At 36.4% G+C, this 26,740-nt stretch overlaps 4 protein-coding genes across 4 annotated transcripts; 2 read left to right on the top strand and 2 right to left on the bottom strand.

The window, feature by feature from the left end:
- Positions 1-545: 545 nt before the first annotated feature.
- LOC146139501 (gamma-glutamylcyclotransferase-like) lies at positions 546-2,891 on the top strand. The gene is made up of 2 exons (XM_083392467.1): positions 546-887; positions 2,742-2,891. The coding sequence occupies exons 1-2, from the start codon at positions 546-548 to the stop codon at positions 2,889-2,891; spliced, it is 492 nt and encodes a 163-aa protein (XP_083248593.1).
- A 10,117-nt stretch (positions 2,892-13,008) lies between these two features.
- On the top strand, positions 13,009-13,620 carry LOC146139500 (uncharacterized). Its single transcript, XM_083392466.1, has one exon. The coding sequence runs from the start codon at positions 13,009-13,011 to the stop codon at positions 13,618-13,620; it is 612 nt and encodes a 203-aa protein (XP_083248592.1).
- Positions 13,621-15,079: 1,459 nt separating this feature from the next.
- On the bottom strand, positions 15,080-18,939 carry LOC146139499 (methylthioribose-1-phosphate isomerase-like). Its single transcript, XM_083391437.1, has 6 exons — positions 18,807-18,939; positions 17,940-18,172; positions 17,351-17,526; positions 16,802-16,978; positions 15,712-15,936; positions 15,080-15,256 (listed from the first exon to the last, which is right to left on the bottom strand). The coding sequence occupies exons 1-6, from the start codon at positions 18,936-18,938 to the stop codon at positions 15,093-15,095; spliced, it is 1,107 nt and encodes a 368-aa protein (XP_083247563.1). The 5' UTR covers position 18,939; the 3' UTR covers positions 15,080-15,092.
- Positions 18,940-21,238: 2,299 nt separating this feature from the next.
- On the bottom strand, positions 21,239-24,081 carry LOC146139498 (uncharacterized). The gene is made up of 5 exons (XM_083392348.1): positions 23,917-24,081; positions 22,609-22,761; positions 22,396-22,510; positions 21,804-21,921; positions 21,239-21,703 (listed from the first exon to the last, which is right to left on the bottom strand). Exons 1-5 carry the CDS (start codon positions 24,011-24,013, stop codon positions 21,479-21,481), a joined length of 708 nt encoding a protein of 235 aa, XP_083248474.1. The 5' UTR covers positions 24,014-24,081; the 3' UTR covers positions 21,239-21,478.
- Positions 24,082-26,740: the final 2,659 nt, after the last annotated feature.

Genomic DNA, 26,740 nt, shown 5'->3' with positions numbered 1-26,740 from the left:
GTTATTTGGGTCCAATGAATTGGGACAAGTCTAGTCATTTTAAAACTTAAGTACACTTAAGTCAAGTCAGTGACCAGGGACGCCGGAGCGATTTTAGGGCAAGGGGGGCGACTTTTTTGGTAAGGGCAGCATAGACCGCAGGCGAGCGTAACAAGCCGAAAGATTTTGGGGTACGGGGGTACTCCCCCGGAAAAAAATTTGCGGCCACGCCCTTTAGATTGGCTTAAATTGGTACCAAAAATGTTAACCATGTTATTTTACAATTTTTTTTTGCATTTTTCCGTATTTAACGTTGTGGAAGCATTTATCATTTTCCATGAAATGGGCACTTTTGCCCCCCTTAGCAAAGCGCAGGAGGGGCGCTTGCCCTGTCAGTTACCTATCGTTTTTAACTTAATAACTTTGCCAGTCCACAAAATGTTAACCAGTCACCTTTGCCTTGTTGCTTAAAGGTGCTATTCAAAGGGACGTGCAGACATATAGCCGTTTTTTTAGCTTGGCCACTCGCGGAAATGGCTCTGTACTACTTTGCTTACCTAAGCAACATGTCTCCAAAGCGCTTGCACCAGTCGTGCCCAAACGCAGTGAGAGAGAGCGCTGCCAAGCTACCCGACCACGAGCTGGTCTTCATCGGCTACAAGGAAGAATGGAAGGGAGCTTGCGGCAACGTGAGGCCGGCAAAAGGCAAGGCGCTCTGGGGCGTCGTCTGGCGGATAGAAGAAAACGACCTGCCCGGATTGCAAGGCACCGAAAAGGGCGCCGACATCGAGTTCAGCACCGTCACGTGTACGGTCGTCAGCGCCGACGGAAGAGCGTTAGATTGCCGATCCTTTTGGCGCGCGTGCACGGAAAGCGACCTCGGCCTTCCATCGCCGCAATATCTGCAGGTTTGGGGAAGATGATATCAATAGCATCGTATCAGAACAGATAATTAACTTACACCGGTGCTGTTAACAAGTCATTTTGAAAAGTGAAATTCAAGTAATTTGTGAAATAACTTAAGTCCGAGTCAAGTCATTGGTTGTCCAAGTCCTTCTTATCAAGATAAAACGTTAAACTTTTAGAATTGATAAACTCGTAAGATTATGAGCAACAACTGAACTAAACAATACAAAAAAACAAACATATAGCAAGCAAATTGTTTTATGTGCAAAAAATTGTATAAATACGAAAATGTTGTAAAAGCCGGCAACAAAAACACGTGATTTCAACCCAAGCCATTTGTCCTAATGACTTAAGTCAAGTCATTCAAAAACAGTGACCTAAGTACACTAAGTCATAATTATAATGACCTGACTTGAGTCATTACAAATGTCGCAGACTAGTTCGGGACACAATCCCCAAAGTAGCTGCTAAGGATAGGAATGACTTTACTTTCTCGAGCAAGACGTTTATTGGACAGAACGATAATCAGTATAAGGCAAATAACCATGCACACCAAGTGTTCGCATAAGGCTACATCTTGTCTCTAACCAACGAGATTGCAAACTGTGCTCAAAATGCGTCCGATTCTCTCGACATCCACCCGACGAATGCTGATGCGACACAACGCAATCCAAAACGAAATCGCACACAAAGATATCACGCAGCGCTGAGAAAACCGAGGCTGCGAAATTCACACAATGTCCTATTCCTGAGGGGAAACCGTGGCGACGGGTAGCCGACCCGGACGGCGGCTCCCGCGGCCTAACGCATCAGTTCCGTACAAAGGGGCTACAATAATTAAATTTGTGACATTTACCCCCTCTTAAATGACAATCCTTGCGATTGGCTCATTTAACAAAACACAAATTTAAAGCGAAATCAAACAAGCTACAGTCCACACTTTACCCCAACTTAAAACAACTTTGCGACATATGCATTTAGCAAACATTAATTTGAGAAAACCAGCAAAATCAGGAACCTCATAGCAAATTCGCATACGAGAGACGGTATTAACCTCTCTTTAAAGCTACCTTGCGATACATACATTTCAAAGCAAAAATTGTAAAGATCACGAAATGAAAAACAACAAACGAGAAAACAACGCATGCACATTTACAGTCGTTTAAACTTTAAACAACTCTGGTCATCGCCATGACCCGTTTCAACGCGCGCACTCAATTTGGTCTCTGTCCGGTGAGGGCCGCACATATTTGGCAACCGGTAACATGTCAAACATCCTGTTGAGGTTGTTCGGCGTAATGACCTTGCTTCACTGCGTGATATCTTTGTGTGCGATTTCGTTTTGGATTGCGTTGTGTCGCATCAGCATTCGTCGGGTGGATGCCGAGAGAATCGGACGCATTTTGAGCACAGTTTGCAATCTCGTTGGTTAGAGACAAGGAAACATAACGATTTAAAGTTCAAACTTTATCTCTATTGCTCTTCTTAAAGGGGAATGACGTTAATTTGTAACAGATTGGACCTCTAAACTAAACTTTTTTTGTCGAAAATATGGGTAATGTGTTGTGGAGTACCGGTACTTCTAAAAGTAGTACATAGTATTTTCCGGGGCAGCTTAGAAAACTACATTTTTAGAAAAGCATAGGTGTATGTTATTCAACGTATTTTGAGTAAATATCGTGATTTGACATTGGACATTGGGTTTTGAAAAGTCTATAGATGACGCAGGCACGGGCTTATTTGGCCTAATATTTAATGAACAAAAGCCTGGATATGTCGGTTGTGATACTTCTTTAAATAAAAGGAATCATTTTATCGGAATACTGTAAAACGCCAAATATTTCCTACGCTTGCAGGTAGGCATTCAAGGCGCGGAACGCAACTGCCTGCCCAAAGAGTACGTCGACATGTTGAAATCGACGCCCACTAACAACAACACCGACATTACTTCGGGAATGGCCGGGGCGCTGTACACCGCTGAGGAATTGCAAGCATTTCAAGAATAAATTGAGGCTTTGGGCTGTATTTTGCTTTAATTGGTGTAGGTGGTTTTTATTCTTTTGGTAATTCGTGTTGTTCTTATCTGTGTAATGAATTAAGTCCCAGTCAAGTCATTGGCAAAATACCGGTAACTGAAGTTTTCAAGTGGTTTGTTTTAAATACGTTAGTCAAGTCGAGTCGTTACACTTAAAATTTTGTTGTTGTAGCAAATAAACGCGCTTTTTAACGTCATAAGTAGGGCGATTATTTTTTGACCTAAAAATTTAGAAATTTTAACCTAAAAATATCTTATTTTAACAAAATTTTGACATATAAGAAAAAAATTAATTTAAACAACATATTGTTGTTTGAAGTAGGCCTACTGCAATAGTGCCTTGAAGTCTTTAGCCACTCGTTTTCATGTATTATTACTGACTACCGGTAAAACACAATTCAGTCCTTTTATCGGGTTTATGCAATACTCTTGGGAATATGTAGTTGGTATTTTTGTCATTTCAAAATAAACAAGTATGAAAAACGGAAAAAACGCTGTTTTTTATTTTAGAAATATGTTGTTTAAACAGTTGAAATAGAAGGTATAAAAGGTAAAAAAAATCAAAATACTGTTACATACATTTGTCCTAATCAGAAAGATGAACGAAAATTTCTAAAATCTGACGATAGTGTTTTTTTTTAATTTTGTAAACGATTTATGTGCATTCTAATCGACTTTGACTTGAAAGAACTTTGACACATTTATAGCTAAAGCATAAATTTTAACAAAAGTTCACTGTCTATAGCGTATTTTGTCTCCCATGCCGGATTTGCGTGTTGCCGTATTTTTGAACGTTCCATGCCTTTCAAGCAAAGGAATTCTCACGTATAGACGTTAACCGGTGTTGTTTAAGCTGCTCTTGGTTCAACTGGAGCCGTTTTTCAGTGAACTGCTGCTAATCAGCATTTAGGATTGGCTAACTGGCAATTTGATCTCGTTTAGTTTTCTCCAATAGTTAACAAAGGCTCATTGGCAATAATAATAAACAGTAATACAAAATTAAAAAGGTTTCAGTTGAGAAGCAGACTGAGTAGAGGCTAATCAGTACTATTTTAGGATAAATCCAATGCTAGTAATCTACTTACAAATAAAGTTAACTCCACCAGCAAAAAATATCAATAGATGGAAATGGCTCTTCTGGTGCAAACGAAGTCATAAACCGAGGTTTTCTGCTGACCAAAACGAAAATGCGCTAGGCCTACCCAGTTTATACCGGTACCAAAAAGTATAAAAATGAAAATACTGTACCGGTAGATTAAAAACAAGAAATCTAGACGTAAATATGCGATAAGCTGTCACACTATAGTCATCATACGTTTAACTTTTTTATTGCATAATGTTTTTAACAGCATTTTATCAGGTTTTGTCTAATGATTTGGTCCTGTTTTGTCATGATGTAAGCTAGAGATGTGAACACCTCACATCGTCTGAGAAGCTTTTACAAAAAGGAAAACATATATTATCAGGGTTGTAAACAAGTCATTTTGAAATGACTTAAGTCCCAGTCAAGTCATTTGAAAAATAACTTAAGTCCAAGTCAAGTCTTTTGCAAAAATAACAAGTCAAGTCCCAGTCCAAGTTATCGGTTGTCCAAGTCAAGTCCCAGTCAAGTTATTGTGAGAGCAAGGCAATTTCAAGTCATGTCATTGACATAAAAGTATAAAAGTAAACTGTTAACCTAATCAAATTGATGAACTCGTTCGATTATAAACAGCAATTTGACTAAAAAATAACACAAACGCAATATACAGCAATAAAAGTGTTTAATACGTAAAACTTGAGATAAATGTTAATGAAAAACACTTAATTAAATCCCAAGTTATTTGACAAAATGACTTAAGTCTAAGTCAAGTCATTTCTCGAAAAAACTTAAGTCAAGTCATGTCATTTTGGTCAAAGGACTTAAGTCAAGTCAAGTCATTTAAAAACAGTGACTTAAGTCAAGTCAATGACTTAAGTCATTACAACACTGTAAATTAGCAAGCGTTGGTAAGTCATCATTACGAAAGGAATTGGTAGGCCTATCAACCACAAATCCCCTTGTTAAGAGGTATAGTTGTCCTTTAACAGCACCAGTCAGTGAAAACCGCCATTTTTAAAGGGAGTGATCGTATAAACTTTATTCAATCATATTGTCACATACTTTGTCAAGTGTCCACATTTATAAAATTAGGATCTACGATACACTTGTATCTTGGCTGTATAACTCGGTCCTATTTGCGTTGTGTAATGTCAGTACGACAACAACTGCATCGTCTTGCTATTCTCCGCAATTATTAAATTCCAAGATAAAAATTAACTTAGGCCTATACTCCCGTGGCATAAATAAAACAATAATTCATTATACCAATATGCAGTTATACACAATAAAAACCCGATGAACAATTGTGTTTCTGGTATACATAAATTTACAAAAAATACTGGTAGGCTGCAAAATAGCCTACATTAAAAAAATATACATATATATATTTTCTTGAACAAGGTTGAAATCTCTTTGTGTAAAATTCAATTCCACTGTTGTTAAAACAGGTAGGCCTATAGTAATATTGTCAAAAGTTTTAAAAATCTTAAATCTAACTACACGTTTTATAAGAAAATCATTTTATTGTCGATTAAATTTCTGTCGCTGATTTTGATAAAATTTGCTACTTTTTAAGTATAACTCGTAAATAGCGCCACAAGTGACAAAAGGATTTTAAAAACTTGAGTGCGCTTGCGACAACTTAAGGTAGATACTTAAACATGCATTGTGAGGTCCCAAATCCAAGCATTATAGGAAAGTTTCCTATTGGCTGAAATTTTATGACGTCACAGACGCTCAGCTGAACGGCCGAACTAGGACTTAAGAGTTGAACAAACTATCGACCTCAATAATACATTAGCAGAGAAGCTATTTTTTTTTTATTTTAACAGTTTGAATAGTTTAGTTATAGATTTTCGCACGGTTCTTCACTTTTTTATAAAAAAACAGATTGCTGTCATTCCAGATTGGAAACTTTGGATATTGCGCGGGGGAGATGTTTTGCAACTGAAAAAATGCGCGGCTGAAAATAAAATTTCGACTTAAACTTGCGCGGCTGAAAATAAACCATCAGGCTACCGAAAGTTGTAAATTGCGAATTTATATTAAACTTACAGCGTTCATAGAATACTTGAATCACTGCGCAATTTTTGGTTGGTGTGCGGGCGCAGTGCGCAGGTAAATATTTAAAAAGTTTGATAGTGTAGCATTTAATATGCAATATTACTCGATATTGCCTAATTTGACGTCACTATGCACGTGACCGTTGTCCACTGATGCGTGACCAAAACGCCGAACTGTGCGTTTTTAGCGTTTCGCAGGGGATTCTATATGATGCATTATATTATATACGTCTTATAGACTAGCGTTTAAAAATGTTATGCAACTTCAGTATGCGGCACGCCAATTTTTTTTGTGCTTGTTAAGTTTCATACAGAAGTTTGCGCGACTGAAGTTTTGCGCGTTTGCTCGAGTCAGATTTGCGCGGCTGAACACATTTTCTATAAAATGCGCGGCTGTGACCGCGGCTGAAAGTGCTAATGCGCGGGGGATAAATCCCCCGCGCAGGCCAAACTTTCCAACCTGGCTGTCATTAGTTACCAATGACGCTTTTTTGACTCGCTTAGCATTAAGCAAGCCTAAGCCCTGCTTAAAATGCCATCTTTTTGAATAACTAAGAAATTTACTTTTTATAAGTTAAGAGTTTGGCGCTGGTCTAGAATCCTACCACAATTATTAAATCAGTGCACAATATTTGGGTTAGGGTGCGAGTTAGCGTTTGGGTGTGTCTTTGAATAGTTTAGTTATAGATTTGGCGCTGGTCTACAATCCTACCACAACGCACATTATTTTGGTTAGGATGGGTTCAGTATTTTTATTAATAATACTGCACCTGTAGTTTGCATGAATTTACCGACTTAAGAGCTATTGTATTTACAGTAACTTTTGTGATGTATTTGCTTTGTCAGCGATAATTGTCTATGCGAAGGAACGCTGCTCGCACCAAAGTGTTAAATGCTAATGGCCTGTTTCTGCAGTCAGCAGTTGGATTGTCGGTAGCTATTTAAGACTGCCGCTATCCGCTTGTAAACTAATTTCTTCTTTGTTGACGTCTTGTGCTGTTCGCAACTTTGACATTTGCAAGTAGCATCTCCTATATGCTAACTTGTCCGCCTACTATAGTTTCAACTGGGTTTTCGCTTATCAGATAATACAATTATTAATCACCAGAAGCATTGTGGTTGGCGAACGAGTTATACGCACGCAACCTTCTAGTCAACTTAAAACGGGAGTCAGAAGCTTAAACTACTAACCCCGTGCCCCACACACCCACCCAAACCTAAACATAGATTTTCACCCAGTTCTTCAATCTTTGCTAAAAAACAGATTGCTGTCATTAGTTACCAATGACGCTTTTTTGACTCGCTTAGCATTAAGCAAGCCTAAGCCCTGCTTAAAATGCCATCTTTTTGAATAACTAACGAATTACTCTTTACAAGTTAAGAGTTTTAATTTTAACTGCTTTTTTAAGAACCACTTTGCAACCCCACCTCCCCCCAAAAAAGATGTCTATTGGTTGCAATAGTATTCATTCTCGCATATCTGCCTAATCAATTTTACAAAAGTACAACACATTTTATTCCTTGAATAACTCAATCAAAAACGACAACAAACTTTTGCAGTAAACTTTTTTAAATGTATTAAAATATAAATAATAAATGTGAAAAAGACCCAAAAACAAAATCTTTCAAAATGTAAATGCTTTAAATATTTATCTGTATGATTTTAAGCTGTTGTTAAATGCAAGTATTATGAAAGAGAAAAATATTAAATTGCAAAAACAATTTATTTTTATTGCAAGATAAATGGAACATGATGTAAGCCAGTGCTTCTCAACCTTTTTTCGCAGCCACCCAAATATTAAGCTTAGGTATGAAGACTAAGCTTTGGCAACCCAATTGGTTTTTCTTGTAAGTGAAATAAAAAATAAGCATTAGCATAAAGAATTTCAAATTTTAATAATTATTCTAAGCAATCTAAGACATTATTTGTATTGCTTCCTTTATTTTCTTAATTGATAAATTTAATCTCAACAAAAGGTTTTATTTTAAACTAACAATGTCCAAAGTAGAATAACAAGGTATTTTGAAATAGTAGGTATAAAAAAAAAAAACAGAACAACACACACTAATATTTGCTTATCAATATATAAAGTAGTATTCTTAACTTAGGTCTAACATACCATTTGTTAATTTAGTACAAATTTGTCGAGCATCTATCTACATGTATATACATGTGTTTGCTCAATGCTAAAGTAATCTTTTACTCTGCATGAATAAATATAGAGAAATTTTAATTATAGAATCATGATATTTAAATGCTATTATAGTTTCTTTTAACAGAAAGCTACTTTTGTTAACTATTCCTGATAAAAAAAAATTCTGCACCTGGCATTACATTTTATGTACATGTTAGTGACTTTACCAACAACAATTCATTAATACCTAAAAAGGAGTTGACTGGTATCACAATTATTAATTTACAACCTCTAAATTTTTTTAGATATCAAGATTTTCCAACCGCATCCTTAAGGTAATCTTTTGTGGTCATTAGGTTTTTTTGTATTTTACAAGCAGGACCTTTAGCCGGTAGCTGTAATATACCTGCTTGGGTTTGAGGAAACACACTTGGAGGAAATGTTAGTTTCTTGGGCAGAAGGACCTGTTGTCAAAGTCACCATGTAGAGCAGGAAAAAAATCAAAGTGACCCCATAGCACTGGAGAAGCAATCATCCTCAACAAAGTGCAACAACATTTTTTTACATTGAAACGCTTACATTGTGTTCCATTATCTTGCAATAAAAATGAATTTCATAATAATGGGGTTAAACAACAGCTTAAAAACATACACATGTATACCTAAAGAGCATTTACATGTTGATAGATTTTGTTTTGGGTCAGCTTCATATTTATGTTATTAATTATATTTTATTACTTTTAAAATAGTTTACTGCAAAAAATTGTTGTCGTGTTTGTACGAGTTATTCAAAAAATAAAATGCATTGTGCTTTTGGAAATTTGATTTAGCAGATATGCCGGAATGAATACAATTGTAACCAATAGACAGCCTCTTTTAATTTGGGTTTGCAAAGGGGTTCTTAAAAAAGCAGTTAAAATTGGTCTAGAATCTTACCACAACGCACTTATTTGGGTTAGGGTTGGTCAAGTATTATTATTAAATAAAAAATATAATAATACTTGACACACCCAAACGCTAACTAAAAATTGTGCGCTGATTTAATAATTGTGGTAGGATTCTAGACCAGCGCCAAACTCTTAACTTATAAAAAGTAAATTTCTTAGTTATTCAAAAAGATGGCATTTTAAGCAGGGCTTAGGCTTGCTTAATGCTAAGCGAGTCAAAAAAGCGTCATTGGTAACTAATGACAGCAATCTGTTTTTTTATAAAAAATTGAAGAACCGTGCGAAAATCTATAACTAAACTATTCAAACTGTTAAAATAAAAAAAAAATAGCTTCTCTGCTAATGTATTATTGAGGTCGATAGTTTGTTCAACTCTTAAGTCCTAGTTCGGCCGCTCAGCTGAGCGTCTGTGACGTCATAAAATTTCAGCCAATAGGAAACTTTCCTATAATGCTTGGATTTGGGACCTCACAATGCATGTTTAAGTATCTACGACAACTTAAAGGACGACCGCAAGTAGCAAAAATTGTTTTTTATTAAAAGAATAGAGAGCAAGTTGGGTTCTTGTCATTTTGACATGGGAAACTAATTATCTATTTAAGTAACTTAGATGCAACTTAGCATTATTGTAGATTTAAACGGTTGGTTATTTTATTAGTTTTTAGTCCTGGGATTTATTTGGCGCTGGTCTAGAATTCTACTACATTATCATCAGGGTTTTACATGGCCAACATTGTTTGGGTTATGGTGCGAGTTAGCGTTGGGGTTCAGGTGGGCCAAGTATTATTAATATTATGAATATTACCCCAAATTTATTTGCTCTTTGCAGTTTCATTTTTAAACTCGGTTTTTAACTTTCAAAAAATTAATGGTAGGATTCTAGACCAGCCCCCAATTTCGGACGACGTAAAGGCGAGGCTTAAGTAATCATGAATGTCGTTTATAGAATTAGATAATAAAATTTGCTTTCAACCCAGTATGTATCCATTATAGGTGCCGTGCACAAAACATGGACTAGGGTTCTTTTCCCCGGATTTTTTCACTTCTGGGAAACGGGATTGACAAATGGAACTTCCTGGGAATCCTGACGAAATTTTCGTGCCCTAATTACGTCATTATGATGATTAAAATTACTTTATATTAGCTCCAAAGTTTAATTAAGCTCATTTATGTTCTGTAGTATTGCTTCTGCAATCTTACAAGACGTTCTCGTATTAAAGTCAGCACCCTTATTTGTTTTTTACAGAAAACACGCGCATGTTAGGCGCATTTTTATTGGTAAAATAAATTTAATTACGTTTTTCCGCTGGTAAGCGCAAAAAAAGCAACTCAAGCAACGACTTTAATAGGTTTGGTAATTTTTTTTTCTTTATATTAGTCAAAAATGACAATTTTTTTTAAGTTTTGCTATGTTGCAGAATAATCCCGGGAATTTCCCGTCAAAACATTCCCGGAGAGGAACCCTAATATGGACTGATTTGGTGATAAACTTTCATTGTTTAGAGTTCCATAGTATACATGGCACCTTTAAGCTAAAAAGATTCATGGAATAACCCATAATGTCAAATTTTGTTTTGGTAATATAGCTAAAGTATATGGAAACACTGCCTTGTAGTTGGAGGTTGCCTACCCCTGCTTGGGTTCATGACAAAAAAGTATCATCCCCAAAATAGGAGAAAAATGTTGACTAAATCATGATAATCTTAAAACCATAATTTGGAATAACAAAAAGTTAAACGAAGAAGCAAACACATACATGCATGGCAATTTTTTATTCATTGTGAAAACATTTAAGTTGTAACATGCATTCACATGTTATACAAAACTACTTTGTGAGTATGTTCACCAGCAAAAGTTTTTTAGTGTGACTTATTTATATAAGCAGCATGGTAGAGTATATAATATAAATATTTTCTTATGATTTTAAAAATAGTTTTTGTGTTAGGCATATATGTTTAACTACTTTTTACCATGATATAACCATTGCTTGACATGCTTTGTGAGAATAGAAGCAGTTCTACATGGTTCCATCTCTAACAGGAAAAGTATAGTGCAGGTTGTGAAATCCAGAGATGTCTTTTCAAACAAAAACAATTTTAAAGATTATTTAATTAGTTTCTAAAACTAGCACTTACTCTTTTTGGGGTATTGCATGGTTAAAGTTTCTTCACTTTGCTCAAGTATAAGTGTCACCTCTAACTTTTGTTTATGAAAATCTGAGATATTTTAGTAATAATCATGGCAAAAAAGTCTCTTAAACCTACAAACATTTTTAACTGCTGCTTTTTGTAGATTTGGAAACCTATTATGACCCTGGTCAGATACGTATGACAGGGATTGCTCAAGTCTTAAATACATGGTGCCAACTGTTATCGCCAAACATGCATCAAAACTAGCCACCAAGGAGAACAAAAACATCTGGAAAATCCTAGAATTGGGATCAGGTATATTATATTAATTTTTAATTTTAAAGAGTCTTTTCTTTTAATTCATAACTTATTTATTTACTTCTTTTTTAATTTTATTGTTGCCTATAATTTTAAATATGAATATATATTTCTTAAAAAATGTCTGATCCTGTTTTTGCTTGGAATTTTGAAGTTTGAGTTTTATTGTTAATTTTTGAATAGGTACCGGACTGGTTGGAGTGCAACTACGTCAACATGGTTTCTCTAGGGAAATGATTTGAACCGATTTTTCTCGAAGCATGTTGGACCAAGACCCCCAAGAAATTTATCAGTAAATGCTTATTATACTAAAAAAAGCTCTTCCGGCACTTATTGCAATGTTTAGGCACATTTACCTCTATAAAATTGATGGAAAGCTGGTTTCTTAGAGTGTTCTTTTCGCTGTTTGGTAGGCTATGTCCACAACGTGCAATTAGGCGTAAACTTCCGCGATCGGTTCCAAATACTCGATTTAAACTGCAAGGCTGGATTCGAACCCAATATGGTCTGACTGAATTCCAAATATATTATGTTGTTTTTGTAAATACAGAGAAAGCTCTTTGCTCATTGTCTCACAATAGGTTGTGGCTGGCTGTTGCTTTGGTCCCAAAGCTATACAGCCAATTTGCATTGAGGTGAATAACTGTTGCTGTAATTGTTAAACTATGGTTAAGCAATAGCTAAGATCGCCAATATTTATTAATCGTTTGTTAAACTATTAAGTTACAAACAATCTTGTAGATCCATATTTTAACAGTTTATAAAAATAAATTACTTGTTAGTTTATTAAAACAAACAAACTCTGTAAGCGCACTTATTTGCTAGTTTATTTGAAAATATAAGCTGTGACAATGTGTTATACTCTAATTACCAATCCAAAAACCCAACAGTGAAACTAATTTTCAAAAATAGAACTGTGAATAAAAGAGGCATTTCTAAAGCTTCAGTTAAGCCATTTGTCAAAATAAAAGAGCGCCGTTTTTTTTAAATATTTTTCAATTATTTCTACATGCTTTAGACTTTTAGAATTAAGAAGTTTAGTTACCTTCAGTTGTTAGCGTACTATTTTTTGATAAATTTTGCATTTTAAAGTAGAATCGCTAAGTTTGAATGCATATTAAGGTTGATATTCTTCTATTAGTTTGGTATCGGATCGGCACCAATACCATCATATTATTGTACTAGTACAAACACTTCCACTAGGCATCGGGTAATGGGTATTTTATACTATTTTCACAATCAGGAGAAAGTAGAAAGAGAGTGGCCCAAATAATAGATAAAAGATTCATTCTTTTATTAGCAAACGTTTCGGCAATTTCTTTTGCCATCATCAGTGCAGTACCACGCCACCAAAAAGTGCAACTTGTGCGTACACTTATATCACGCGCATACAAGATTGCCAGCTCGTATGCCAAGATGCACAACGAGTTCCGGAATATCACGAATATCCTACTGAAGAATGGCTACCCCATCAATTTAATTGATGCCAACATCAGGTCCTTCCTCCATCGTTTACACTGTGACACGACGGTGAAACAACCCATGGACAATGCTTTGCGATATATTGCCATAAAACTTGTTTATCTAGGCAATATCAACCACCGCATCAAGAAGGAATTGTCGCGGTTCGTTCTCCGAACCACGGAGGGAAAAGTACGTCTCCGGGTAATCGACCTACCGCAAAAGTTGTCAGGACAGTTCTGCAGCATAAAAGACCGACAAAAGCCGTCAAATCAATGCAGTGTCGTATATCGCATGAATTGTTCATGCGGCCATTCTTATATCGGCCAGACACGACGTAACCTTCGAACCCGTATGCATGAACACCAGCGTTCGGCGTCCTCCGAAGTCTGCAAACATTTGCAGAACAATCCTAACCACCGAGTGGACTTCACTTCCCCAGAGATTTTGGGCTCGGCACGAGACCGCTACCGCCTCCTTCTGTTGGAGTCGCTGCTTATACAGCAGCACAAGCCCGCTCTCAATGTTGACACGGTCTCAGTCCCCCTGTATGTGTTTAATACTTAAATGGTATATTCGCGCAATTCCATCGTCGAGTTCATATTTTATTTTTAATTTATTACTAATTCCCTCTTACGTGTATCTGTTGCTTCCCATTGACCTCATTGTCTTATCTTTGCCCTACTTTCGCCTTACGGATGTACTTTTTCGTTGCAGTTCTTATCTCCGTTACTTTGCGACTTCCTTTTTCTGTTTATATAACGTTCTAAAACGTCCGAGCGTCTATATAGTGACTCGTTTTTATCTTAGTCTCACTTACTGCACTGATGATGGCAAAAGAAATTGCCGAAACGTTTGCTAATAAAATAATGAATCTTTTATCTATTATTTGGGCCACTCTCTTTCTACTGAAGATAATCAACAGATCCGTGTTCAGGAGAAAGTATATTAACATTTTCTTAATTGCTGCCACCTTCTACCTGAAATTTTAGTTCTACAATACCTAAAGAAAAACAAACTATGATGTTGTTGTGCAGCAATTTAATATACCCTTATATACACAACTATTCCTTACAAACGGCGAGTGGTACGAATTGAAGAAATGAATAATTTAAAAGGTTATTTTAAATACAAAAAATGGAACTGGCAATTTCTAGGTAAAAATGACAAAAACTGCATAAATGCACCATGTAAAATATACAAGGGTATACGGTCAACAAACAAGTTAGCTTTAAAACAAATTTGCAAAAGGTATTGATCAAACAAAATCCATTACCTTGTTACTCTGCGACCAATACAAAACCATGTGTCCACTGTCCATACCTACCACAGTAATAGGCAACCTTATCTCAAAAGCACAAACGTTCCTGCGTAAATAATTATAAGGGACGTTAAAATACAAGATTATACCACCAAGGTAAAAACAAAAATAATATAAGTAACAATATCTCGCAATTACAAACATGTGTGAATTATATGTCTAAGCTTCTTTCAAATGCAACTTTACAATAATAAGACCAGTTTAAACGGCAGTTTGTGCACGACAAATGAAAAAACAAAAATAATGGCATAAATTTTGCCTATACAGCAACACAAGCAGGCTTACACAGCGTCGGCGACATTTCACCTGATCTTACATGGCATAAAATAATGTTTCACAACGTATGCGTCGCGAAGGTTAAAAAAATGGATCGCGCAGGTACGATTCAAATCTGCCAAGAGTTGAACTGTTGTAAATTTATTTGGCTTCATCTTATTGAAGGAACTATGTTTAACGCCTCGTAAGCAGTTTGGACAGCATTTAAGTCTAAAGTCGATTAGATTGCCAAACATTATTGAAGGGTGGAGCTGAAGAGTTTAAAGTAAATAGGTCAGTTGAGTAAAACGCCATTAAATCATTTTAAACTCTGTCAAAAATTCACCACACTGAATAAAAACTAACATATTCCATACTAGTTTTCCGTGTCTTGGGTCACGAGGTTCAAAACTCAAATTCCGGTCGCACTCAAAAAAATTATGAAAACCACTGGCATGTAAAACTACAAGCAGGTCGCTGCCGTTTTCAGTTCGCCGTTGTCGTTTTTTCGCCTTTCCTTGAACGCTTTTAGTTCGTTGGGCGCGAACACACCGTGTTCCGTCACAATACCGCCGGTGATGAGGTCACGAGACGTGACGTCAAAGGCCGGGTTCCAGCAGTTTATTCCTGTAGGGACAAACGAATATAAATGCAAGAACAGCGGCGGTTTTTTGAGCCATTTTATCATTTACATTTTTTAAACCTGTTAAAACAACATTTTTCAAACAATATTATATTTATTAGCATGTAGTTTATCCCGAAATAAAGTTTTGGTAAAATTACGATACCCAAAGAAAAAAATATATTTGTTAAAAATGTGGTAACACGCAAAATCCAAAAAGGTTGTCCTCTTTTAGGGATATCAAAAGGACTTAAACCAGCACACAATTTTGCTGGAAAATCAGTAAAACATGGGACAGTAAAAGACACGCGCCTTCTTTTGCAGTGACTTTTTATTTTTACACGTAAACGCACGGATCTTTCCAAACCTATTCGTTAACAATAAAAAGTAAATAAAACCATGGCAAAACTAAACTACAAAAATCCGGCTCATATAAATAAGACGCAAAATAACCACCAACCTTCGGCAGCCACGCGCACCCCGCCTATGCTGGCCAGTTCGGCGGCGGGCCGTTCCTCGATCGTGATGTCATCACCGTCGTCGATGACGTCATCGTGGCACGTGAGCGGCGCGGCGACGTAGAAGGGCACATGGTGGTGCTTGGCCAGCAGGGCGATCTGGTAAGTGCCCACTTTGTTGGCCACGTCACCGTTCCTCGATACGCGGTCGGCTCCCACAACTACAGCTGCGTAAATTTGGAGGCTTTTTGAAAATTTGAATTGTTTATTGTTTTATTTTTATATTAGTGATTTGACATGGAATTGACTTGCTCTAATAATGACTTTTCACAAATAAATTGGGTTTAAGTCATCCAAAAATGACTTATTTACAACACTGTCATTATCTGGAATGTCCCGATTTTGTGATTTGGTAAGTGCCCACTTTGTTGGCCACGTCACCGTTCCTCGATACGCGGTCGGCTCCCACAACTACAGCTGTGTAAATTTGGAGGCTTTAGAACAGTGGTTCTTAAACTGGTGTCCAAGAAAGGACACCTTTCGGGTCCGTGAAGACCTAATTGAGATTTTTGTCCATATAAAGAAGTAATCATTTTTTCAAAGAAAAGAGTTTAATTACCAAAAACGTTTTAGCACTGAATGTATTTAGACTTTTACTAAATCTTAAACCTATTTCTGAAAGTCTATTTGATTGTGACGTTTATTTATGACGTAATTTTGAAAAAAATAACTTTAGTTGAAATTAAGTGTTTTCATTTAACATTTCTCTTTATAAAATTGAGCTACTTATGTGAATGTTTACATGTAAAACGATTAGATTGCGATGTGTTGTTATAAGACGAGTTTACAAATTTGAATTGTTTATTGTTTTATTTTTATATTAGTGATTTGACATGGAATTGACTTGCTCTAATAATGACTTGACTGGGACCTGATCTATTTCACAAATGAATTGGGTTTAAGTCATCCAAAAATGACTTATTTACAACACTGTCATTATCTGGAATGTCCCGATTTTGTGACAAACTCTATGCCAGCTGAAACCTACTAAAAAAAACAGGGCACTTTGTACAAAATTACAAACAGTTTTACCTGATATTTTCCTGGTGCGCATGAGAACAGCGACCATGCTATCAGTGATCAGAGTACTTGGCAAGTTGTCATGAACCAGCTCGTATGCAGTCAACCTGGCACCCTGGTTGTAAGGCCTGGTTTCGGTACAGTAAACATGCTCCAGAAGGCCCAACTTGTTTAAAGACCTTATAACACCTTCAAAATGTAATGGTTGACAACACAGTTTAATTTTTTATGCAAACTCCATATAATACAGTCCACACCAACCCTTCATTTAATTATGTAAATTGTATGGGATTCAAATAAATTTGCCATATAATACCAAAAGAGAATTTGTACTATTTCGGAAATTTGATTAGTCAATTCAACTAATGAGTGATGATGAAACATTTACGTATTGAAACATCTTTATCAAAATGTTGTTGGTTTACCCTGACGTTTTGGGTTTGAAATTACTCATATTAGTGAAACATTGGCATTCATAAGAACAAAAATCAGTAGTCATAGCATATGTATTCATACACAAATCACAAACAATTAAGCAAAAATTGGGCAGTTTGGATTTACCTAATGCTGTGCCATAACCAGCAGTTGCAAGAGAGCCAGTGTTGCAGTGCGTTAGAACGGTGAATCCAGATTTTGCTTTTGTACAGTTACTTACAATGTGCTTGGCACCGAAATCTCCCAGTCGCTTGTTGTCCTCTACATCTTTGTGGAGCATTTTCTCAATTGTATTCAAAAGACTAAAAATATGTTTCATAGGTCACTCATTAAGCATGTATGCTGGTTCTTTGCATTCAATTTGTTAGTTAATTATTACATTACGGCAGTGGTTGTCAACCAGGGTGCCGCTATCCCCTGGGGTGCCATTTCTAACGCCCAAGGGTATATTTAAGAATCTGATTTTTGCTCAAATATTACAACTTTTTCTGTAGGATTGGAGTGGAATAAATCCTAATAAAACTTTCTATGTTGCACAGAGTTGATGTGGGTTAATACACTTCCGTTTATTGTGACATTGTATAGTGATTTACTTACGGAAAATCTTGTAAGAGTGCCGCAATCTATTTATTATTTCTGAGGGTTCCGCAAGTCATAACAGGTTAAGAACCACTGCATTACAGTATTACATTTTTGCTTCACATTGTTTTCTTACCTTTCTTTCACCTGTGATGCTGTAAGACCTTGGGAAACCAGGGTTTCTATAAAACTTCCAAGTTCCTGAGCAGACTTTGACATGTTGACAGCAGTGGGTCGTGCTGTTACCAGGTAGTCCAGACTTTTCTTAGTAAATTGTTCCAGCTCGGAGGCAGTTTCAAATTTCTTCTTATTGAGTTCAATCGCAATACTCAAACAGCCAACAATGGCAATGGCAGGAGCACCGCGAACCTGCAGAAAACGACTCAAAAATTATAAAAAAGAAACACATTGCCAATTGATAACACTGGAAAAACTTTGCCTCTCTTGCTAATTTAGTTTGTGTTTAAACAGTGGGCTGTACTTTTGGGCGAGAGTAGGGGTTTCTAAACTGTGGGCCTAATTACACCCTTAGTGTATTATGTTTAAAATGTAAAGACTTTTTTTTTGAAAAAAGTTTAATTAAAACAAACGCTTTGGATATTTCTTTTTAAATGTTATTATACCCCGTTTTAGTTGTAGTTATTTCACACAGAAACCAGCAGATTACTTGAATCTATTTGTTTTGTGGCACCAGTTCAAAAAAATTCACTCCAAACCTGGCCAACCAGACCAAAATAATATTTTGAGAGAATATACTGTCATACTGTATTGAAAAAACAATTTACTCTATGTTATTTGGCCTGAATGGAACATTTTTCAACATCTGCAGATACTCTGTTTGACGTAAACTTGACAGGTGTTCCATTAGGATCTAATTGCCTTTCTGCTTTGTATTAATTTTATGGGTTTTAAATAATTTGTGATAAAGGATGACCACAACATAAAACAAGTTGAAAACACTGCAATTGGTGGTATGCATATAAACCTGACAAAGCATTTGTACCTTCATCAATTTTATTGCATTCCAACCATCCTCCACACATTGAAGTTCCTCGTAAAAACTCTTCTGTGGAAGAAGTAACTGGTCCAAGATTTTCAAGCTTCCACGCTCATACTTAATAGCTTCCAAGGTCATGTTTTCTCTTAAAATGTTCCTACTTAAAAATTCTGCAGTACTCTTGACTCTTGTATAGTTTGTAAATGAATATTTGTGTATTTTCAAATAATAATAATTGCATTCACCAACCGTATATACGATTAAAAGATAAATCAACAAGTGACATACGACTTGGAATGTGGGACTGCTGCTCTACACGATGCTGCATCTATTCATTACAAATTAAAATTTTGCTTTTGATCAGAAAGTAAACAAAATAACGCGTGTACAAAAATGGGGCTTTCCCTAAAACGTAAAAATAATAAATGATTCAAAACCTTATGTTCTTTTTACAAACAATGCAATAATATATCGTGATCACACAAACCTTAATGTTTTTCGAATAGGGGTAGGACGGGTCCAAGGGGTACAGTGGACCATGTCCCCAAACTATATGTTTTGCCAATTTTAACTACGTACATTCAAAAATGTTTTGCATTCCGCGCAAATCTCGATTAATTTTCTAAAGTACGGTACCGCATGTCTTAATGTGTTTTAGCTCAAAGGCGTATTGCCTCGAAACCGTAAGTTTTTTTTTTTTATGTTAACCTAAACAATATAAAGGAGTTTTTATTGCTCTGCGCGAATCGATAACATCTTCGTAATATATAGCTTTTGCATTAAACTAAACACCTCTTCAAACTAAAACTTTGACAAGTATAGGCTAAGCGAATTGTATAGTCTAGTGTTCTTAAGATTACTTCATAATGACGTCACGTTTTAAATTGCTATGCCCTATTTTTTTGCCGTTTGCGCGAATCTAAAATGTCTTTGCAATATGGTCATCGTATCGTAAACAACACCACAAACAACTTCTAATATTGGATAAACGATTTTGCGCTTTACCCTAATTGGTACTTTTCACGTGGTTTCTGTATAGGCATACCCTTACAGCTGTCAAGTCAATGGCCTTAATAATACGTTTCCATCATCACAAACTTCATTGCATCAAGCAATGAGCATTTTTTGTATAATTGGCTGCAGTCGAAAATTTGCGCTTGTTCGAGAATACCGGTTTTAATTATTTAAGTTTACACGTTTTATAACTCGACGTTATTCACGTTAATACGTAATAAACGAGTAGCCTACAACCCTAATGTGTTTCGCCTCCAAAAGATACGCCAATTATAGGCTACTGTGGCCCAGGTGATGGAAATATTGGACACCTTGTAGCAATTGCGGTCCCGGGTTGTTCATTGTTTCATTTGGCCTAACAGCAATTTCATTTTGAGACCCTTGCTCTAAATCAGGGGTCAGCAACCTACGACCCGCGGATGTAATTCATCCGGCCCGCCGCCTCTTTGACAAATTATAGACATGCGTCCATTTCACATACTTTGTAGTATTTTATTTTAACTACGTAAGTGCGCAAAAATTAGTAGTATGGATGACGACATGTGAACTCGAGTTTGATACCAAACAAACGCTTTTTTTCGCACTTTGCGTCAACACTTTACTGCCTCCTTAAATGTAATTAAACAAGTTTTAAATTGCCAAAACGATCCGAGGCCCGGTTGATTCACAGTTGTTCTAACATGAAAATAACACAATTCTTAGTTATCATTTTGTGCGGCCCGCAGAGATCTTTCTGAGATTGGTTTTGGCCCGCGACTAGAAAAAGGCCTGCTCTAAATCTTTAAACGACGGCTGCTTTCAAGTTAATACTAGGAAGAAAATGCATTTTTGCATGCGTTAGCGTTTTATTGCAAATTCATATAAAATTGCAACGAAACCCAAAAATTCAAATCCCAAATAAAAAAAATAACTTCGTACGCCTGTTTGTTTAAGTTGGCACATGTTTTTAGACCAATGGTATCGGGCGTGTGAGGCTCACAAGGGGGCGCGAGAAATTGACCAAGGCGAAGTGATATTTGTCTGCTACCAATCCTCGAATTAAACATTTGGTATCCAAAACGCAGTTAGGCCTACATCCTTCGCATTAATGCAAACTTACCTGGAAATAAATTGCTGCTCTGCCTTATGTTTTTCGATTTTGAAACAAGGTGGGGCGCGTAAAAAAGTTTAAGAACCACTGTTTTAGACGCTAAAGCTAGAAAGAAGATCACACTTTGTTAAATTATTAACTAGCAGGGTTTCCCATACTGGGGATCGCGGCCTTGTAGGATATCGCGCAATAAGTTCTATAGGTTCCCCGGTAAGTCTACATCAACTTGACACAAACGTTTTTTCCGATTATTTATCTCTGTTTATTTTTTTTCATTCGGTAATGGTAAAACCAATAACAAACGAAAACCTTGTAAATTACTTAAATAATTGCGTACAGAAGCAGCCAACGAGAAATGTTTGTTTTCCACTGGCAAACAAACCGAGACGTGTGAAAAGTTACTAAATTAAAATAGGCTGCAGATCAAAATGTATGGAAAGCAGTGATCCAGATACAATACACATAGATAGGATTACAATCGCGTAAACAGAGAGACATAATATTCCTAAAACGTAAAAAAACTTCAAAAAACCTATGTTTGAACCGCGGTTGAAATTCTTCAAAACAAGCAGACTCATTGTTTTTGGCAATACAACAGGATGCCTTGCACCCTTTCTGCAGCATCATTTACGTCCCATTCGTACTGATCATAAACATCTTGTGCCACTTCTCGGATCGTTCCGTCGCTCGAGAGACGATTTAGCGCGTCACACAACGATTCGTTGAATGACGTCATTTTCTCGCTGATGCGTGACGTCAGGAGGAGGTGTCCGCCGCGTCGCAAGGTTCTGATAACGTCCTACAAAGAAATGGACCGACTGTTTAATACACAAGTGTAGGGTAATTTTAGATAAATTCTCGGAAAGCAATATATGGCATTTGGGTAATTAGTGACGTACCTTAAAACAGGCTGGTTGTATTGTGTGGGGTCCAAAGCTTCCGCCCGCAACGACCAGGTCAAAACTGTTGTCAAAAGGCAAAGGACTGCTTTCGGTGAGGCAATGATTGTGGAATGTTCTGGAACAAGGACAAATGTATAGGAGTCCTGGTAGAAAACTTCCGTCGCCTGAGTGTTTTACATAAACCTGTGTTGTAAACCAGTCATTTTGAAACGACTTATGTCCCAGTAAGGTTATTAGGAATAAATAACAAGTCAAGTCCCAGTCAAGCCATTTTTAGAGCAAGTCAACTTCAGGTAATAGGCCTATAGGCATTGTCATCAAAATAAAACTATGATGCCTAATGAAAAAAGTTTATTTTAAGGCAAAAGTCATTTGGCTAAAATACGAGTCAAGTCAATTTGCTTATATGACTTGCGTCACTGAAAACAGTGACTAAAGTCAAGTCATTGACTTAAATCATTACAACCCTGACATAAACTATCCCTTTGTACATTGTGCAAAGCTACAAATCATCTTTCAAGGGCTTTTTTAGACTTCAAGGTCTATGATGGAAAAATGTTCCCCCGCGTAGTGTTTTAATAAAATTTACTTGTAAACGTTATCGCTGCTCTTTGATTTTTCCAGCATATTCTTGGAGTAATCCAGCGCCGTAAAATCACCGCTGAATCCATGTTTGCGTAGTGCCAGGCCGATTAATCCAGTACCTACAAAAACAGTTGCTGTTTAGTTCAAGAATATAGCGGGACGTCAGGCTATATTTAACGCTCCTTATATTAGCAATCGTATTTGCAACTAAGTTTACCTGATCCAAGGTCAAGAACTTTCCAGTACGACTTGTCAGCCTTTTTTGCAAGTTTAGATGCCAATTTGGCGATAACTTCAGGGACGTTGTACTTCAGTTTCGATACGTCGTTGTCGTACGTTTCAGACCACGTTTCGTAGTAGTTACGTATTTCTTGATAGGAAAAAAGGCGTTACGTTATATGAGCAACGTAATTTGCAGAGTTCTCTAATTTCGCAAAGAAAGGAAATCGACACAAATGTCGCAAGTGCTTATTCAAGGCCGACCAAAAATCCCTCATATATTTAAATGGTGATTGTAATCAACGCAAGCGTTTATGGCAAGGCCATTAGTATAAACAATATATTACGCATCAGTATGAAATGCAATTCCCTAAAGGGTGCATGTAGTTTAAGTTGTTTAAAACAAACGACGACTGCTTCATATTGTAAAACGATCGACTTAAAAAAAAAAAAAATGCACATAGGTTGGAATTCAATCGACCCATTAGGCCAGGGGTGGTAACCTTTTCTAGTCGATGGCCAGTACCAAACTCAGAAAGGTCTCTTCGGGCCGTTAAATTTAACTTTGTAGACTTCCCCATCTTTTTTTAACAACGGCAACGACTGTCAATCAGGGATAACACAAAATGGTGTCCTATTTTGTAGTTGGAAAGGCGTAAACTACATGTAACATTCGATGCGGGAGCAAGATTAGCACTAAGCGCCAAAAAAATGCTTTTAGTTAGTTAAAAAAAGGCAAACAAATAAGAGGAATGGCCTCGAGCCCAGTTTGTAAAATAGGTCAAGGACCGCATGATTTGCGTTGGCTGGCCGTATGTTGCCCATCCCTGCATTAGGCCTACTTCAAATTTAGACTGACCTAGCAAAAGGGCTTTCGCTTAAAATATTATGATTTTAAAACCGAAAACCAAAATTATAAGATTAAATATTCCCGAATTTATTGGACTGTTTATCCCTGATTTAGTTTGATAACTAATATATTAGGTATACATGTACCAAAATACAATTCTATAGAATTTAAGGATCTATTTGAAATTGAAGTTTTAATAACACCATAATTGTAGTTAATTACATTTAGCTGAATTCTAATTGCAATGTATAGCTGTATTAAGGACCGAAATAGCCTAAAATGAGTTGTTGAATTAAAGTTATATATTTATTTGCATACTTTATATTTACGCGTAGCCTACAGACCGTTTTAAAACCCAGCTTCAAACATCAGGTAAAAAATACAAAGGTAGTCAGATTCAGTTGCTGTAAAAGTTGAGTTATTTCAACATCGCCCATAACAACACAGTATACGTACCGTCTGGGTCGCCGCCCGGATATTTTATTTCCATGTTAACGTAAGACTCCTTGATGTCCTTCTTAACCGGGGCTTTCCACTGTTTTTCCTCAGCCATATTAATATAGATCTCACCCAAAAAGCAGAGAGCCTAAACTGTCTTCGAATATTGACAAAGATCAACCAGTTGCGTTCCTAAAATTTACATCCGTTGAGGATAAACAAACAATATTTAACGATTTTTATGGCAAGATGTGCACATGTTTTTGACTTTATTGTTGTGGTAAAAAAGGAACGTTCTCAATTGTCGTCATTTGTTTGGGTTAAAAAGTAGGAAACGCGATGGTATTGTGCAGGCCTTTTTATGCCCTATTTTGTTTTGTGCACAAAAATCTCCCATGCAAAAACACTCTAGCGTAGTTTAGCAAAGCGGCTTAACACAATTAGCCAGGCCCTATATGCTATTTTAAACCCTTCCAAAGCACCTATAATGCGTTTTCAGCTTCCCATGACCTAAATGTCTCTATCGCATAATCAGCGCTTCCGCTTTTATGACTCAAAATGTTTTGGGTTATTTTGCTGGTATTGCGAAATAAGCAAGACTTTTTAACGTGTCAAGTTGCACGCCTATTTCTGACAATTGTTCAATTGAAAAAAAACGAAATTAGATCAACTTAAGCGGGATGTGTTTTCTGGTTTACCTGAGCGGCGAGGTAAGTCCATGGAAACTACAGATTTACAGCTAATCAAAAAGCATTTTAGCTTGCAACTTCGCCTACGCATACTATTTTATTTCAAAATGACAATTGTTTTACAAAACTGGGAAAATCCATTCAATGACTAAACTGAGATTGATGCTCAGAAACAACTGCTGATGAACGCTTCATTTTAAGTTGGAGGGGAAGGCTGTACGGCTGTTGTAAACTTAACTTTTGCAAACTTAACTTCACAAAGTTAAAAAAAAAACGTTACCGTGTTCACCTTTGCCGGTCTGGCGTCTGCGTCGAAGCCAAACGTGCCGGCATACGCAAACGACCAGACTTGAAATGTGGTTTTTAATCAACATGATTTACCGTACCTTATGCCTAAATATTAAATAATCAAACCTAATTATGACGGTCTAAACATGAAATAATGTTTTGGCGCGATTGTAGCACTATATCTCATGTTGCAATACGCAACAATATCTTAACAACTCATTGTTTATCATCTCTTAAAATAAAAAACCTAATCCTGTATGGGCTTTAACGTTTATTCTAGTTTACAATAATCCCAAAGTCATTATGCTTCAAAGATTCGCAATTCATTTCACTCTAATCGCTGTATGAAGAAGTAAATAGAGCACAAACTTGTACCCGAAAGAATGCGAACTATCGTTAGGAACTTCAATGGGATATGTTTTTTAGGATTAACATAACGAGGGCGCTATGTAGCATAAAGCAGGCTTTTCAACTTTTTCTAGGTGCAAACTGGTTTCAAAAGAGATGTTTTTCTAAATTTTACTTAATGTAGATTAAAACCAAAAATTAGTATAACAACCTTGCCGCCAGCGTTAACCACATTCACATAAAATACAAATTGGCCATTGGCACTACTTTTACACCTACATGTTTATTTTATTAACTACGCATAAGACCTGCGGAAACAACCAGGAAAGTATAGTGGTGGGTGGATGCGTTGCGTTGTAACAATGCGAATGATTTTTGAAAACATTAGGTGAAGCCCGACCGAATTAAAAAAGTAAGCATGCTGTAGCTAAGGAGATTATCTACAGGCGATCTCTTCATCAAAAATTAATAATGTGTTTACAAAACCGATATGTTTTCTATAGTCAAACTAAAACCTCAGAATTTTGTTATCTGTTTTCTACTTTCGTTTAAAATTTTGTTGAAATCTTCTTTTGGTAGGTTTATTTTTTTCGCAAATCTTTTATTCGTATATCACAAAATCCAAAATGTCCAGAAAAACTTTCAAACTTCAGAAACGATCAATCTATACGGCTTCAATGTTAATCATTCGAGCCAACGGACCTTCCTAAGATATTTTTACAAGCTTTTTCGATCCTCATATATTAAATTAAAAAATAAACGTCCAAAAAATAAAGTGTATAATTTTAACTAATGCAAGATTAAGAAAATCTCTAAGGTCCGGTGTTAGTTTTCGACCCTCATATATTTAATTAAAAAATGAACGAAGACCAATATAAATTTAACTACTGCCAGATTGGGTTAAGAAAACCTGACGGCTCTGCTGTAATTTTTTAAACCTAAGAATGCCCAAAGTTGTACAAGGCGTAGGAAAAACGAAGAGTTTTTAGTGGGCCACCTATGCCTTGGTTCGTTTACGCTTACACATCTCCAAGACGTCAGTGTCTTTAGGGTGCAATTACAACAGGTCAGACGCGACGAACCGTATAAGTTAACCCAAATATACCAGTTATAAGTTAACCCAAGGTAACATTTATGAACGGAACTACATTGGTTTACCAAGGTACGATTACAGGTCGTTCTTGTACATTGCCTCTCAAACTGCTTTGCCTTGTCCAATTTTACCTAATTGTTTTTCAATTGAAAAGCATTTGATGTGAAGAATACGTGCGCTTTATTCTACACCTATTTACTTTCTATATAAAATAAAAAACACAACTCCTGTTCTACCATCACTAAAGATGTATTAAATTGTGGTAAAAATGAATCAACGTGTTTCTATAAAAAAACGCGTAACGGAAAATAATGTGCTCGGAATAAATCGTGTAAATCACTAAAAACGCACGGCACCTGAAAAAGCTTAACGGCCCATTGAATTGAACGCGATTAAGAGCGTACTTCAATTCTCTGTTAGAAAC

The sequence above is a fragment of the Ascidiella aspersa genome, chromosome 6 (assembly GCF_963924565.1).
Source record: "Ascidiella aspersa chromosome 6, kaAscAspe10.2, whole genome shotgun sequence".
In the NCBI taxonomy this organism is placed as follows: Eukaryota; Metazoa; Chordata; class Ascidiacea; order Phlebobranchia; family Ascidiidae; genus Ascidiella; species Ascidiella aspersa.
Note: the sequence above shows the minus strand (reverse complement) of the source record. Positions and strands in the feature narration are given on the sequence as shown.

Bases quoted from the DNA above. Each gene is read 5' to 3' on its own strand.
- LOC146139501 (XM_083392467.1), top strand. From the start codon at position 546: ATGTCTCCAAAGCGCTTGCACCAGTCGTGCCCAAACGCAGTGAGAGAG. The intron at 888-2,741 runs GTTTGGGGAAGA...CTACGCTTGCAG, and splicing joins CATCGCCGCAATATCTGCAG to GTAGGCATTCAAGGCGCGGA.
- LOC146139498 (XM_083392348.1), bottom strand. From the start codon at position 24,013: ATGGCTGAGGAAAAACAGTGGAAAGCCCCGGTTAAGAAGGACATCAAG. The intron at 21,922-22,395 runs GTAAATTTTATT...TCCTTGTTCCAG, and splicing joins AGCAGCGATAACGTTTACAA to AACATTCCACAATCATTGCC. The intron at 21,704-21,803 runs GTACGTCACTAA...ATTTCTTTGTAG, and splicing joins TACAACCAGCCTGTTTTAAG to GACGTTATCAGAACCTTGCG.
- LOC146139499 (XM_083391437.1), bottom strand. From the start codon at position 18,938: ATGACCTTGGAAGCTATTAAGTATGAGCGTGGAAGCTTGAAAATCTTG. The intron at 16,979-17,350 runs GTAAATCCAAAC...TACATTTTGAAG, and splicing joins TGGTTATGGCACAGCATTAG to GTGTTATAAGGTCTTTAAAC. The intron at 15,257-15,711 runs GTTGGTGGTTAT...TTGTCCCTACAG, and splicing joins GGTGCGCGTGGCTGCCGAAG to GAATAAACTGCTGGAACCCG.
- LOC146139500 (XM_083392466.1), top strand. From the start codon at position 13,009: ATGCACAACGAGTTCCGGAATATCACGAATATCCTACTGAAGAATGGC.